The 15,124-nt window shown below is 38.6% G+C and overlaps 3 protein-coding genes and 1 non-coding gene across 4 annotated transcripts; 1 reads left to right on the top strand and 3 right to left on the bottom strand.

Moving 5' to 3' along the window:
- Positions 1-1,049: 1,049 nt before the first annotated feature.
- On the bottom strand, positions 1,050-1,122 carry trnav-uac (transfer RNA valine (anticodon UAC)). The gene has a single exon. It is a non-coding gene; the product is annotated as a tRNA-Val (tRNA).
- Positions 1,123-4,362: 3,240 nt separating this feature from the next.
- On the bottom strand, positions 4,363-5,196 carry LOC106914266 (olfactory receptor 11A1-like). Its single transcript, XM_014980950.2, has one exon. It carries the CDS (start codon positions 5,194-5,196, stop codon positions 4,363-4,365), a length of 834 nt encoding a protein of 277 aa, XP_014836436.2.
- Positions 5,197-6,876: 1,680 nt separating this feature from the next.
- Positions 6,877-8,104, top strand: LOC106914273 (olfactory receptor 11A1-like). Its single transcript, XM_014980962.2, has one exon. The coding sequence runs from the start codon at positions 6,977-6,979 to the stop codon at positions 7,931-7,933; it is 957 nt and encodes a 318-aa protein (XP_014836448.2). The 5' UTR covers positions 6,877-6,976; the 3' UTR covers positions 7,934-8,104.
- A 2,679-nt stretch (positions 8,105-10,783) lies between these two features.
- Positions 10,784-11,740, bottom strand: LOC106914274 (olfactory receptor 10A3-like). The gene has a single exon (XM_014980963.2). It carries the CDS (start codon positions 11,711-11,713, stop codon positions 10,784-10,786), a length of 930 nt encoding a protein of 309 aa, XP_014836449.2. The 5' UTR covers positions 11,714-11,740.
- Positions 11,741-15,124: the final 3,384 nt, after the last annotated feature.

Genomic DNA, 15,124 nt, shown 5'->3' with positions numbered 1-15,124 from the left:
GCTACAACTTCCACTGTATTGTTTTCTCACAGACAAAAGGCAGTTCAAACGATCCTAGCAAACCATCTGCTGGAACTACAGTTAAAATAAAGGTCAATAGGCCAGAATAAGTTACTGATTTAAAACCACAATTTAGGCCATTTGAATCAAGACATATTAAGTTTTAAAACTAGCTTATTTTAAATTTATTTTCTCAACACATCTCATGGTCTCTGAACTAAATGCGTCTTTCTGACCGGAGCTGACAGCGACTTGAAGAGTTATGGACCGGACGCTTTGGAGCGTCTGGTTAGGAAGCGCTTTCAAAACCTTTGGTTGAAATGGCGCTTTAAATTCAAGTCTCCATTACAGAGAAAACTAAAGAGAATGAAACGTTGTGTTAATCCATTTGAGGAGCTGGCAGTTTATCTTGAGGAAATAAATGACGATGCAAAAGTTAATTAGACTGTAACATGCGCAGTCCGCTGATCAACCACTGCGGACTGCAATGACTTAGAAACCTCTGGAAGTAACTCATCCAGCGGATTTAACAAATGGATCCTTCTGGGTTCACGTTACCCAGGAGAGCGGCGCTCTGGAGGAGCTGCAGACGTAACATCATCTGTCCGTTTAGGAGAAGCGAAACCACACAAATAATTAAAAATCCTGGTAAAAGCGCACACCGGACCGCTCAGGGTAAAACACTCAGAGTTCAGTTGATCTGTTTGGATCAGACAGATCCGACTGACTGATGAATTAGCGCAGATTTTTCTGCAGATGGGAACCAGGAGGAAGTTGTTCAGACCCCAGCGGGTGAAGTGATGCTAATTTAAGTGAAGTCGCTTAATTTAATTTATTAAAAGTTATTGGGGTGGTTTTTGTCACTACAAGAAAAATGTAGATGTAGACACATGTGCATTACGCCATAGAACTGCCAATTGGTAATTGAAGTAAAGTAGCTTCGATTTCAAAGAAGCCGACATTGAAGTCGATTGGCAAATGAACCATCATGAAAGAGGAAGGCTCTTGTTGTCTCACTGCACCCCAAGAGATGCAGAACCTACAAAAACCGTTTCTGTCTGGTTTCGAACCAGAGACCTTTTGCATGTAAAGCAAACGTGATAACCACTACACTACAGGAACTGAACTTCTCTGCTTTGTTTCAGCTTGAGGTCCCAAAGTTGATGATGTGAGATGCAACGCATGAAAATGTCAACTGAGGTTTGCACTCAGATGCCTGGATTCAGAGTACAGACCATGACACCACAGAGCCTTGTTGACCTTTAGTAAACACCTGTGATGAATAGAACATGCAAAATCTGTTTCTGTCTGGTTTCGAACCAGAGACCTTTTGCGTGTGAAGCGGATGTGATAACCACTACACTACAGGAACTCATGCTGTTTGCAGTGTTCCTGGTAGATGATCCACATTTTGTTAGAGACTAACATCAACGATGGGCATGGAACAATGTCAAATACCACAGATCCTCTCAGAGAGCACAGTAACTTGGTGAACAAACTGTCAGACTTATACTTGTGCCTAATTTCACATTACAGTCCACAAACTAAGCCTGGGATCAAAAAATTGTATTGAAGATGTCATTAGCAGAGACAAATGGTTCTACAGAGACTTGGCTAAATGGTTATAAAAATCAATAATTACAAATAAAAGATGGTTCAAAAATAAAATTAACACATTAAAATAATAAATATGTCTGAAATACAATCAACACTTGAAAATTAAAAATGGTTCAAAAATAGAATCAACACTTCAAAATACAAAATCTCTGGAAAATAAAATATTATGTATGTTGTTTTGAAAAACATTGGAATATAAGCACTTTTATCAAATCTTCATTGTGGTAAGATCATGTAAGTTCTTCTTAAATCCATGGAAACTCAACAGTTTGTAAGGTAGGTGAGTTAGCTCAACAGGTTAGAGCACCGTGCTGGTAATGCTGAGGTCATCGGTTCAAACCCGGTATGGGGCAATTCATGTGTAAGGTCTTTCAGACAATCAACACTTCAAAATAAATAAGGGTTCAAAAATAAAATCAACACTTCAAAATAAAAGGTTCAAAAATAAAATCAACACTTCAAAATAAAGGGTTAAAAAATAAAATCAACACTTCAAACTGTATAATGGTTTCTGTCTGTTCAGTCCATAAACTAAGCCTGGGATCAAAAAATGTATTGAAGATGTCATTAGCAGAGACAAATGGTTCTACAGAGACTTGGCTAAATGGCTATAAAATCAATATTTACAAATAAAAAAAGCTTAGTAAGCTAACCATTTTGATGTTAAATTCAAGTCTCCATTACAGACCAGAGACAACTAAAGAGAATGAAACGTTGTGTTAATCCATTTGAGGAGCCGGCAGTTTATCTTGAGGAAATAAATGACGATGCAGAAGTTAGACTGTAACATGCGCAGTCCGCTGATCAACCACTGCGGACGAGGCTCCGCCGCTGCGAAGAATTAGAAACGTGAAGTCGCTTAGATGTGGATACATTTATCTGCTTAATTGGTGATGGGATCTGGATTCACGGTGAATATTAACTAAACCGCATAAAATGCGAATAAATAGCCGATGTTAATATGATTGTAATTTCACGGATAAAAATAGTACATGACCGATTTTTTTATTTTTATTTTATGTTGTTGGTCAAGATAACGTCTAGCGCCACCTGCCGCCCTGACACCAACTTACACATCTTCATTCATAGTCTTACTTGTAAATTGATTTTTCTTTTCTTGGTCGTTTTGATGTTAGCTTGTCGATGTTTTATTCGCTGGGAAAATCAATAAGCAGCTTGAGGTGACTCTGCTGCTCTCTAGTGGCGAGAAGCCGTAATGTTGGCTGGTATCAATCGAAATGCATTGTGGGAGATGTAGTTTGTAGTCAATTCGCGCTCAAAACCTATTTTAAGTCAATCATCGGCCTATAAAATGCTGGGGCGGGCCACATAAAATGACATGGCGGGCCACATGTGGCCCGCGGGCCTTGAGTTTGACACATGTGCTCTAGATCTATAACTATAGATCTATAACTATAGATCTATAACTCTAGATCTATAACTCTAGATCTACAACTCTAGATCTATAACTTTAGATCTACAACTCTAGATCTATAACTATAGATCTATAACTCTACATCGCTCCTCTTTAGGTCCAAAGATTAAAACTTCAGTTTCTGTTCAGCTGGAGAAAGTTTTGGCACATTGACACGTTTATCTGTTCTTAGCATCTGTTCAGTGGTTGGCTGGGTTCAAAGGTCACCTGGTGACATCATAATGTAGAGCTGAGTAACACCTGTGTAACGATGGTAGTTAATCTTATTTGCTGTTATAAGCTGAGCTGTGGGAGCAGGCAGGCACAGGTGGTACAAATAAGGCTCAAGCATCGTTCATGAATTTATTTATAATTTCTGCGAAGAAAGTTTCCCTTTTGTGTTTTACTGTGGAGTGACAGCTACGCAGTCTTTATTTATGGGTCTCATAATAAACCTGAAGTTGAGTTTTACACCATTTATCTCAGTTCCAAAACATCCAAGAGTCTAAAAAGACTTTCTATCAGTTTAATAAATCCAGACATATTGTAACTGTAGTAAGCACTTCTAATCTTATGTTTTCTATTCCACTTAAAAATGCATTAGGAGGCACTGATTTAATTAGTACAGCTGATTCATTCATTCCTGTCATCCAACCATGTCACATCAATGTTCTGCTCACAGATGAAGTCGTAAATAAAATCCGTTTTGCTGATGGTGATCTTAGGTTTAGCAGAGCCAGTTAGTCTCAGATAGTTCTTGAATTTGAGGTTTGATTTTAGACTGCATTTCTGTTTTTTGTAAATATTCTTTTGGTGATCTGGACAGGTCCTGTCCTGCTTCGCACTGCCGGGGGTCAGACTCATTCTGGAGTAAGTCGGGTGTAGAGCTAATGTCTGGACGCCGACCTCAGACCGCTGATGCACATGATGATGATTCCTCTGGGGAAGCAGAACCAGGTGGTTCTAGAGCATCAAGAAGAGAAACCATTTATCGATGGAGCAACAAGCTTTAGGAGCTCAGGAAAGAAGTGAAAAGTGACGATCCAATTCTTATTCTTAGTTATTTTAGTTTATGCTTCTGCGGTCATTTTAGATCAGTCTGTTCAGCGACTGGATGGGTCACTGTCTTCATGGGGTCAGGGTGAAAGATGCTTTAAACTAAAACTCTGCTTCCTGCTGCGGGTTTTCCAAACCATCTACATTTAGAGATGATTAAAATATTTCAACCACATGAATAAACAAATAAGTTACAGACAGATATTGTGCTGTCAAATATGTAAAACGTTTCAGTAAATTGTCATTAAAAACATTAGATATGCACAACCATCATATCACCTCCTTTTAATAGAAAAGAGACTTTTCTGCACGTTGCGTATCTTGGACAGGTTCAGTCCGTACATCACAGGGTTAAACAGCGGCTGACATGTCAGAAAGTACAGGGATAAAAATATTCTTACATAATTTGGAACATGGTCCATGTTAAACCTGCTCTGCAGCAGCTCAAAGCAAACCCCCAGAGAGTAGTTTAACAGGGAGGCCAGGTGGGGGGTGCAGGTGCTGATGGCTTTCTGCCGGGTCTGTTTGGACCCAGAAAAACAAACCTGCAGGATCCTCAGGTAGGTGTAGAGGATCAAAACAAGAGGAACAAAGATAATGAGAGCAGCAGCAGCAAGTCCATAGATATTATTGACTGTAGTATTTGAACAGGCCAGTTTAACTAAAGAATAGTTGTCACAGTAAACTTTGTTAATAAAGTTTTCACAGAGCTGAAGAGGAAAACTTAACGATGTTATAGAAACCATAAAAATAAAAGCAGTGAACCATGCAGCTGCAGTCAGAACAGAAACCTTCCTCACTATCATCAGGGAGTGATACTGCAGAGGATGACAGATGGCCAGGTATCGGTCGTAGGACATGACTGCTAGGTTAAAAAACTCAACAGCTACATAAGAGGTACCGTACAGTTCATTCACAAACAGGCTGCAGAGGAACAGGAACATGGGTTCATGTAAGCTCCGGTTCACACAGATCACCACGATCAGCAGGACGTTGGAGCCGATAATCAGGACATACAGACACAGGAGGATGGTGAAAAACAGGTATCTGAAGAGCTTTTCATCAATGTAAGCTCCCAGAGTGAAATATGAAACCTGAGTTGAGTTCATCTTGAAATAAAAAACTCCCCGAAAGTTCATGACCAATAAAAGGTTTTACTCCTAAGATGTTGATAATAATTCAGCTGAAGAAGAATCAATTTACACATTTCTTATGAGAAACACCTGCAACTGACTGGCTTAGATTATAGTTAAATTTAAACAAGTAAAAAAAAATCAGATTTCTCTTTGGCTTAAACAAAACAAAAGAAACATTTCAGGAGGTCACACAAACACCTCAGTGAGTTCTGACGAACTGAACCTTACATTGGTCTCTCTGCTGCTTTTAATGTTTGGAAACGTCATCCCACTGATGTCATTGTCAAAGGACAGATTCTGCCTCTAATTGCCCCAGTGGGCCAGATTCAAATGGACTCTGTTAGCAAAGAACGGGTCAGTTCTGTTCGTTGCACAAGGTCCGATCACAGGATGGCAACCCATTCATCCTGGGTGCTAAGGGTTCATTCTAATGCAGGCACTCTGTATTTTTGCAAACATTAGCAAAGAGATGCTAAGTGGTAGCATCTCTTCAAAATGACCAATGACTTAAATCAGCAAAGGTCTGTTTCCATTTACTTACAATTTTTTGCTAAGCTATGATATTTTTTGTTAGAATATCTCAAAAACGTATCCAGGAGTTTTTAAATACTACAATAAGAAGTGTGATCTGCAGTACATAAAAAGATCCCATTTATCTGTTAATAAATATCAGTTATTGAAACGCTGGTCAGGTTGTGCAGGTGTTTGAGCTTCAGATTTAATTTACCCCAAGATCAAACCCAGCACTGACGGTAAGTTAAATGGTTTTCCTCAGTAATAGATCCCATAAGCTAAGCTAATATCTATGCTAACAACAACAAATGAATAAAAAAAATCCTTGTAATGGTTCATTGGGTTTGGTTGAATGTAAAAGTTGCATGATCCGGGCTTTGGGCCCCATAAGGGGCAGTCGGTCCCAATAATGTCGTATTTGTTAGGGAAATGGCTCTTACTTTGCATCAAAAACAAGGATACACACACACACACACACACACACACACACACTTTCAATATTATTTACATATTTTTTTGAATCTTTTTTAAATTAGTACATTCATGGTCAATAAATCTGAGTATGTATTCCAATTAAGTTTGTTTTTCAGATTAAAAGTTGAAAATAATAACCGATAAGCAGATATTAATATTAAACAGACTTTTTATTCAGGCCACATTTTTATATGAAAACATTTCTATTGGTCTGATGTTTTAAATTATTTGTAATGAAAGTAATCATAACAGAAGTGAAGGCTTGAAAACATCAATGTGTGAAATTAATATAATAATTATTTTAGTAATGTGATTAGACAAAAAATGATCTTCAATAATATTCTAACCTATTGAATAAGATTTTTTACTTTTTACATTTAATATTTCATATATTTTTCATATGTTTTACATTAGTTCTTCATTCATAGTGTAGGTTAAGATTGTTTGTGTAAAATTTTAAAATAAAACTCACATGAACTGACAGAGCCAGTTGCTGAAGTGTAAATATTGTTTGGTGAGTTGATTGATTATTGGTTGTGCTGCTGTGGGCGTTTCTCTCTCTGACTCTTTAAGGGAAGCAGATCTGAGCTCAGTTAGGAGTCGTAACGCCTTTCCTGACTTCCTGCTGCTGTACATGTTTCCATATTCAACCCTTTGTTGTTTTTAGTTCGTAAAGACACACAGATATTTGTGATTTAGTTCCTCTAGTTTATCTTGTCAGCATGTAGCATTTCTCTGTGATCAGTTTTTCAACTCAGTCGTCTTCATGTTTGCATTACAAACAAAATTAAGAATGAAAATTAATTCCACTCATGTCTTATATTTTACTCTGAGTGCATTTTTAGACACAGACATGCTGAGCTACTTTTTCTTCTTCATCCTCCTGGTCCTGTATGTCCTGATTATCGGCTCCAACGTCCTGCTGATCGTGGTGATCTGTGTGAACCGGAGCTTACAGGAACCCATGTTCCTGTTCCTCTGCAGCCTGTTTGTGAATGAACTGTACGGTAGTTTGGGTTTGTTCCCCTTCCTGCTGGTCCAGATCCTCTCTGATGTTCACATCATTCCTGCTCCTCTTTGTCTCCTGCAGATTTTCTGTATTTATACTTATGCAAGTGTAGAGTTTGCTAACTTGGCCGTCATGTCTTATGACCGATACGTAGCGATCTGCCGTCCTCTGCAGTATCACTCCCTGATGACTGCAAGGGGAATAACGTTTCTAATATCCATCACATGGCTGCCTCCTCTTTTCTGCGTTGGTTTCACCGTATTCCTGAGCTCCTCTCTGCAGCTCTGTGGGAACGTCATCAATAAGGTTTACTGTGACAATCACTCCATCATCAAGCTGGCCTGTAACGACCCCACAGCCAACAACATCTATGAACTTATCATGGCTTTCCTCACAGTCTGTGTTCCTGTTTCTGTGATCCTCTACACCTACCTGAGGATCCTTCAGGTGTGTTTCTCTGGGTCCAAACAGACCCGGCAGAAAGCCGTCAGCACCTGCACCCCCCACCTGGCTTCTGTAATCAACTTCTCCTTCGGTGTTTCCTTTGAAATATTGCAGAGCAGATTTAACATGGACACGGTTCCCGGCTTGCTCAGAACAATATTTCCATTGTATTATCTCACCTGCCAGCCGCTCTTCAACCCGGTTCTGTACGGCCTGAATATGTCCAGAATACGCAGCATGTGTAAAAAGCTGCTTCTGAGAAAGATGTAGCTGTTTGTTTTAGACTTTTTAGACCAATGGATCCTGATCAGAAGCTCAAACCACCTCCAGTTGTTGATGTGGAAGAGCAGCAGCTCTAATCCAAGTTTCACCAAATGATGGAGCCGGCAGAAAATACGGTACGGTAACTTTTAATACCCGTTTAAGATTTGTTAACGTAGGTGTGAGTGGAGGACACACACAAATCTCACACCTGCAGAGCAGCAGAGGAAGTCAGGCTGTGTTGGACAATTATTGGTCCATGTTTATGCAAAAATTATTTTTGTCTCTGTAAGATTTCACATAATATTCTTACTATGAGTCAAACTGATTCAGGGCTTTTTGTGACTCATTTTCTTTGAGTCTCACAGAAGATGATCAGTAAGAAAGTAGAAAAAACATTTAAAATATTAAATTTTAGAAAGCTGACGGAGCTCAATACTGTGTGCAATTAGTTCAGTGATAACATTTAATAAACCTTAAATACATTTAATAATCAGATTCTGCAGATATTTTAGCAGTTTTGTAGGGATTATTCTCAATAACTATGCATACGATGTGAAGTTTTGGATCGGCTAGAGAGATGTTAAAGAAATGTTTGGTATCATTTTATTTTAATGCTCTGCAGCTGAATACAGAAAAGTCTGAAATCTGACTGTTGAAGATTTTGTTTTTGCAAGTATTTCAATGAAATATAAATGTTACACATAATCCCCTGAAACGATTTTTAAGCGTTTTATCTTTTTTCTTTTTTTCCTTTTTGTTCTTTCACCATAAAATCAAACAAATTTCATTTCTGACTCTTTGTTTCTTTGTAGTCTCACAAACAATGAATAAATATATTTATTTTTTATTGATATTGTAAAGTGTATGAGGTAAATTGTCATCAAGTCAGCCCATCAAAGCAAAAGTTAAAAAGTGCATAAAAACAGACAACATACACACAAATGGGCATTAATCTTAAAGTGTATTGGTGGTGGTAACCATGGTGACTGCTTTGGGTAATTTTCAGGTTGCTACTTGTTTCACTTAACTTGAGGTAAAGGTTAATATTAACGACTCTGTTATTATGGCATTAGACACTGTAGTAACAGCTAATGACATCTTAATAACTATTATTTACTAGTTCTACTTGTTCCACTTTACTTGATGTAAGAGGAATTATTATTAAATCATCTTACAGTGTAATAAAACTTAATAAAATCTTTTTTATTGGTCCTACTTGTTCCACTTTATTTCAGGTAGGGGGAATATTAATGAATTTGTTGTTAAACTTTTGAAAGTGTAATAAAACTTAATGACTTCTGTAACTAGTCGAATATTTAAGGGAAAATATTAATCACACAATTATAATGAGCTTATAACTGTCACAGTAATGTAGTACCCAAAGATATATAACATTTTAAATTTTGATAATGATTATTCTTGCTTAAATTAATGTCAGGTTGTCATAACAAAGACATGTTGAATAAAGTCGACTTTGCATTAAAAGTGTCATTATTTACAAAATGACACTTTATGACAACAGTTGTAAATATTCATGAAGACTGATTCATGTTCATGGCAGGTGGTACGTTTATGACAGTGTCATGTCCCATGTGCACCCTTCAAATAAAGTGTTACCAGCTGGGGTCAAACTTCACCCATGGCCGTTTACACTGATTAACACTTATTCAGAAAGAGTCAAATTTTTCCAGAAAAACATTTTTACTGTTAAGTAAATCCTGAAAAATTGTAGGGACTCTTTTGTTGTGCTTTTGGCTCTTAAGAAAATGTAATTTGCAGGTCCTAATTCTATTAGAACCAGGCCTTTATTAATGTTTCTATTAGAAACCTGGCATCAATATTATGCTCAGAGAGGAAGTCATTACCTATCAATCAGTAGCTAAAGATTATAGATCAATCAAGTTTATTTGTATTGCAATTTTAGCAAAAAGGCAGTTCAAAGTGTTTTACATGATAAAATCATATAAATACAAAGCAATAGAAACGCCATGCAGTCAACAGTTGAGGAAACCAGTAAACATTACATTTTACCATCATTACACATCAAAATGTTGATTAATTATGTTTTGACAGCAACTTTACCAGGTGTGTTTAGTCTAGATCTCAAAGGACTTCGTGTTTCGACTGTTTTTCAGTTTTCTGGGAGTTTGTTCCAGATTTGTGGAGCACAGAAGCTGAAAGCTGCTTCTCCATGTTTGTGTCATAATGCGGGGATTGTGAGGTGGTGAGGATAAACGCCCAGGTTATGGTGATGATGATGAATTTATTGATGAATGTTGCTCTAAACAGTCCAGTCAGGCAGCACGGCACGAACAATAGCACACAGCTAATAACCGGTAGCAACTGACAACTTGGTGACTGAATGTGGGAGCTAAGGCTAACCAGGACTTCATACAGTACGACTGGAGAGCGAGGCGGAAGACGTACAACAAACGACAAGGACCCGACAAGAGACAGAGACAACAGGTGGGACTAAACACACTGGAGGGTAATCAGGGAATGAGACACAGCTGGGATCAATCAACGGGGAAGAAGCAGAAACAACAGAGACTCACAGGACAGAAACTGAACACAGAAAAACTTTAATATAAATACACAGAAACACGGATCATGACAGTTTGGTTCTGGTTCTGATGCAGAGCAGACCAGTAAAAGTCCAGGAAAGGATCTAATTAGCAGATCCAGGTTATGTGACGTGGCGGTAAATAATTATTAAGGGATTAATCTGTAAATGTACATAAAGAATCAAATTAAATTATTACTTTCATCTCAGGGTTTGATGTTACTCTGAAGGCTGACTCTGTGCTCCAGTCACAGTGGAGACAGACCTGCAGTCTCAGCTGAATATAAACATGTTTACTTCAGTTTTTTCCTAAACAAACGTTTCCACATTTTACGTATTTTAGACAGTTTCAGGCCGTACATCACAGGACTGAACAACGGCTGACATGTTATATAGTACAATGACAACAACACTCTGATAATATTAGGAACGCTGCTCATGTTAAACCTGCTCTGCAGCACCTCAAAGCAAATACCAAAGGAGAAGTTAATGAGCGAGGCCAGGTGGGGGGTGCAGGTGCTGACGGCTTTCTGCCGGGTCTGTTTGGACCCAGAGAAACAAACCTTCAGGATCCTCATGTAGGTGTAGAGGATTATCCCTACTGGACCAAAAACACAGAAAGCAGTGCTAATAAGGCCATAAATGTTATTGACTGTAACGTCAGAGCAGGCCAGTTTCACTATAGAGTAGTTGTCACAGTACATTTTGTTAATGACATTTCCACAGAGCTGCAGAGAGAAGCTCAAAGATGTTGTACAAGAAACTACCAGGAAGGCAGCTATCCAGGCTGCTGCAATAAAAACTGCAACTTTCTTCAAGGTCATCAAAGAATGATAGTTCAGAGGATGACAGATGGCCAGATATCGGTCATAAGACATGATGGCTAAGTTAAAAAACTCTATGCCTGCATATGTGTAAAGACAAAAGATCTGCAGGAAACACAGGGGAGCAGAAATGATGTGAACATCAGAGAGGATCTGAACCAGCAGGAAGGGGAACAAACCCAAACTACCGAACAGTTCGTTCACAAACAGGCTGCAGAGGAACAGGAACATGGGTTCATGTAAGCTCCGGTTCACACAGATCACCACGATCAGCAGGACGTTGGAGCCGATAATCAGGACATACAGAGACAGAACAAACATAAACAATAAGTATTTAAACTGCTTGGTATCAAAATAAGCAGCAAGAGTGAAAAATGGAACCTGTGTAGAATTCAGCATGATTTTCCTTATTTTTCAAAAAAACATCATTGATATTCATCAGTGTTTGGCAGAAGAATCAACATAAACATCTAAAATAAAATTCATGACATTATTTCACAGACACAATGATCTCCACTGAACTGAGCACTAAACCTTCCTCTGCTGCTCTTTAACCTTTCAGTGACCTACGACATCAACAGGATGATGTCATCATCAAATGGACGCTTCTGTTTCCGGTTGCTATGGTTGTCAGCAGAGCAGGGGCGGATCTACTGGGATCTACCCTGTAGATCCGCCACCCCAGCTGGGAAAAAAGTAGCCCGGCTGGGGTGGAACTGTAGCTGCCACCCAGCTGGCGACTATGAATTCAATAAATTGTTATGGCAAATCGGACATTAAGCTCATGAATCTCTTTTTTCCGATAACATTGAATGCGACACAATGTAACCTGACACGCACTGCTTAGTGGCGGGAAATGCGAGAGAAGGACAGAGCGCGAGGCAGCAGCATTGATGGATATATATTACTGGACTGGACATCACGTGACTTATCGCCATTGGTGTCCATTGGTCAGGAATATTAGTGGTCAGGAAAATACTACAATCACGCAAAGAATCTGAAAAATGGACTCAATGTTTAGCGGTTAATTCAACCCTATGACAGCCATAGATAACAAGGGCTTCAGATTTCACAGGTGGGGAAAAAGTTTTAATTTAAAGAAAACATTGAACAAGTGAGCAGTGGGTCAGTTATGCTAGCCTAACTGTTGTTAGCCCGCTATTGACTTTGATAGCCTTAGCATGTGCTGCGCAGTTCGGTGTGTTTTGGTTCCGTTAGCATTAAACAGGTCAACCCTCCCACCACGTCATCAGTAGAGCAGCTGTTTAAATCAGCTAATCAACCTCCCCTCCCCCCTGTGTTCAGGCGGAAACTTATTAGTAATGATAATATAGACCACATGTGTCAAACGCAAGGCCCGCGGGCCACATGTAGCCCGCCATGTCATTTTATGTGGCCTGCCCAGCATTTTATAGGCCGATGATTGACTTAAAATAGGTTTTGAGCACGAATTGACTACAAACTACATCTCCCACAATGCATTCCGATTGTTACCAGCCAACATTACGGCTTCTCGCCACTAGAGAGCAGCAGAGTCACCTCAAGCTGCTTATTGATTTTCCCAGTGAATAAAACTGAGACATCGACAAGCTAACATCAAAACGTCCAAGAAAAGAAAAATCAATTTACAAGTAAGACTGTGAATGAAGATGTGTGTGAGTTGGTGTCAGGGCGGCAGGTGGCGCTAGACTTTTTTTGTTATCCGTTATCTTGACTGACAACATAAAAAAAATCGGTCATGTACTATTTTTATCCGTGAAATTACAATCATATTAACATCGGATATTTAGTCGCATTTTATGCTGTTTAGTTAATATTCACCGTGAATCCAGATCCCATCACAGATTTAGCAGATAAATGCATCTACATTTTTCTCCGTAGTGACAAAAACCACTGACTGAGGCCCCAATAACTTTTAATAAATTAAATTAAGCGACTTCACTTAAATTAGCATCACCCGCTGGGGTCTGAACAACTTCCTCCTGGTTCCCATCTGCAGAAAAATCTGCGCTAATTCATCAGTCAGTTGGATCTGTCTGATCCAAACAGATCAACTGAACTCTGTGTTTTACCCTGAGCGGTCCGGTGTGCGCTTTTACCAGGATTTTTTTTTTTATTTGCGTGGTTTCGCTTCTCCTAAACGGACAGATGATGTTACGTCTGCAGCTCCTCCAGAGCGCCGCTCTCCTGGGTAACGTGAACCCAGAAGGATCCATTTGTTAAATCCGCTGGATGAGTTACTTCCAGCAGTTTCTAAGTCATTGCAGTCCGCAGTGGTTGAGCAGCGGACTGCGCATGTTACAGTCTAATTAACTTTTGCATCGTCATTTATTTCCTCAAGATAAACTGCCAGCTCCTCAAATGGATTAACACAACGTTTCATTCTCTTTAGTTTTCTCTGGTCTGTAATGGAGACTTGAATTTAATGTGCCATTTCAACAAAAATCAATACTTACAAAAAGTAAGTATTGATTTTATGGACTGAACAGACAGAAACATTTTGAACTGTTGATTTTATTTTTGAACCATTTTTTAATTGTGAAGTGTTGATTTTATTTTTGAACCCTTATTTATTGTAAAGTGTTGATTTTCATTTTGAACCCTTATTTATTTTGAAGTGTTGCCTGAAAGACCTTACACATGAATTGCCCCATATGGGGTTTGAACCCATGACCTCAGCATTACCAGCACGGTGCTCTAACCTGTTGAGCTAACTCTCCTACCTTACAAACTGTTGAGTTTCCATGGATTTAAGAAGAACTTACATGATTTTACCACAATGAAGATTTGATAAAAGTGCTTATATTCCAATGTTTTTCAAAACAACATACATAATATTTTATTTTCCAGAGATTTTGTATTTTTAAGTGTTGATTGTATTTTTGAACCATTTTTAATTTTCAAGTGTTGATTGTATTTCACAGATATTTTTTATTTTAATCTATTAATTTTATTTTTGAACCATCTTTTATTTGTAATTATTGATTTTTATAACCATTTAGCCAAGTCTCTGTAGAACCATTTGTCTCTGCTAATGACATCTTCAATACATTTTTTGATCCCAGGCTTAGTTTATGGACTGTAATGTGAAATTAGGCACAAGTATAAGTCTGACAGTTTGTTCACCAAGTTACTGTGCTCTCTGAGAGGATCTGTGGTATTTGACATTGTTCCATGCCCATCGTTGACATTAGTCTCTAACAAAATGTGGATCATCTACCAGGAACATTGCAAACAGCATGAGTTCCTGTAGTGTAGTGGTTATCACATTCGCTTCACACGCAAAAGGTTGCTGGTTCAAAACCAGACAGAAACAGATTTTGCATGTTCTATTCATCACAGGTGTTTACTAAAGGTCAACAAGGCTCTGTGGTGTCATGGTCTGTACTCTGAATCCAGGCATCTGAGTGCAAACCTCAGTTGACATTTTCATGCGTTGCATCTCACATCATCAACTTTGGGACCTCAAGCTGAAACAAAGCAGAGAAGTTCAGTTCCTGTAGTGTAGTGGTTATCACGTTTGCTTTACATGCAAAAGGTCTCTGGTTTGAAACCAGACAGAAACGGTTTTTGTAGGTTCTGCATCTCTTGGGGTGCAGTGAGACAACAAGAGCCTTCCTCTTTCATGATGGTTCATTTGCCAATCGACTTCAATGTCGGCTTCTTTGAAATCAAAGATACTTTACTTCAATTACCAATTGGCAGTTCTATGGCGTAATGCACATGTGTCAAACTCGTGGCCCCCCAGCATTTTAATGGCCATGGAAACTCAAATGTAATATTTAAACTTCAATACATAAAATCAGTTAT

Source organism: Poecilia mexicana, unplaced genomic scaffold (genome assembly GCF_051168715.1).
Source record: "Poecilia mexicana isolate PSO_F unplaced genomic scaffold, ASM5116871v1 scaffold_13, whole genome shotgun sequence".
Lineage (NCBI taxonomy): Eukaryota > Metazoa > Chordata > Actinopteri > Cyprinodontiformes > Poeciliidae > Poecilia > Poecilia mexicana.
The sequence above is the reverse complement of the archived record's forward strand: the minus strand, read 5'-3'. Positions and strand labels throughout refer to the sequence as shown.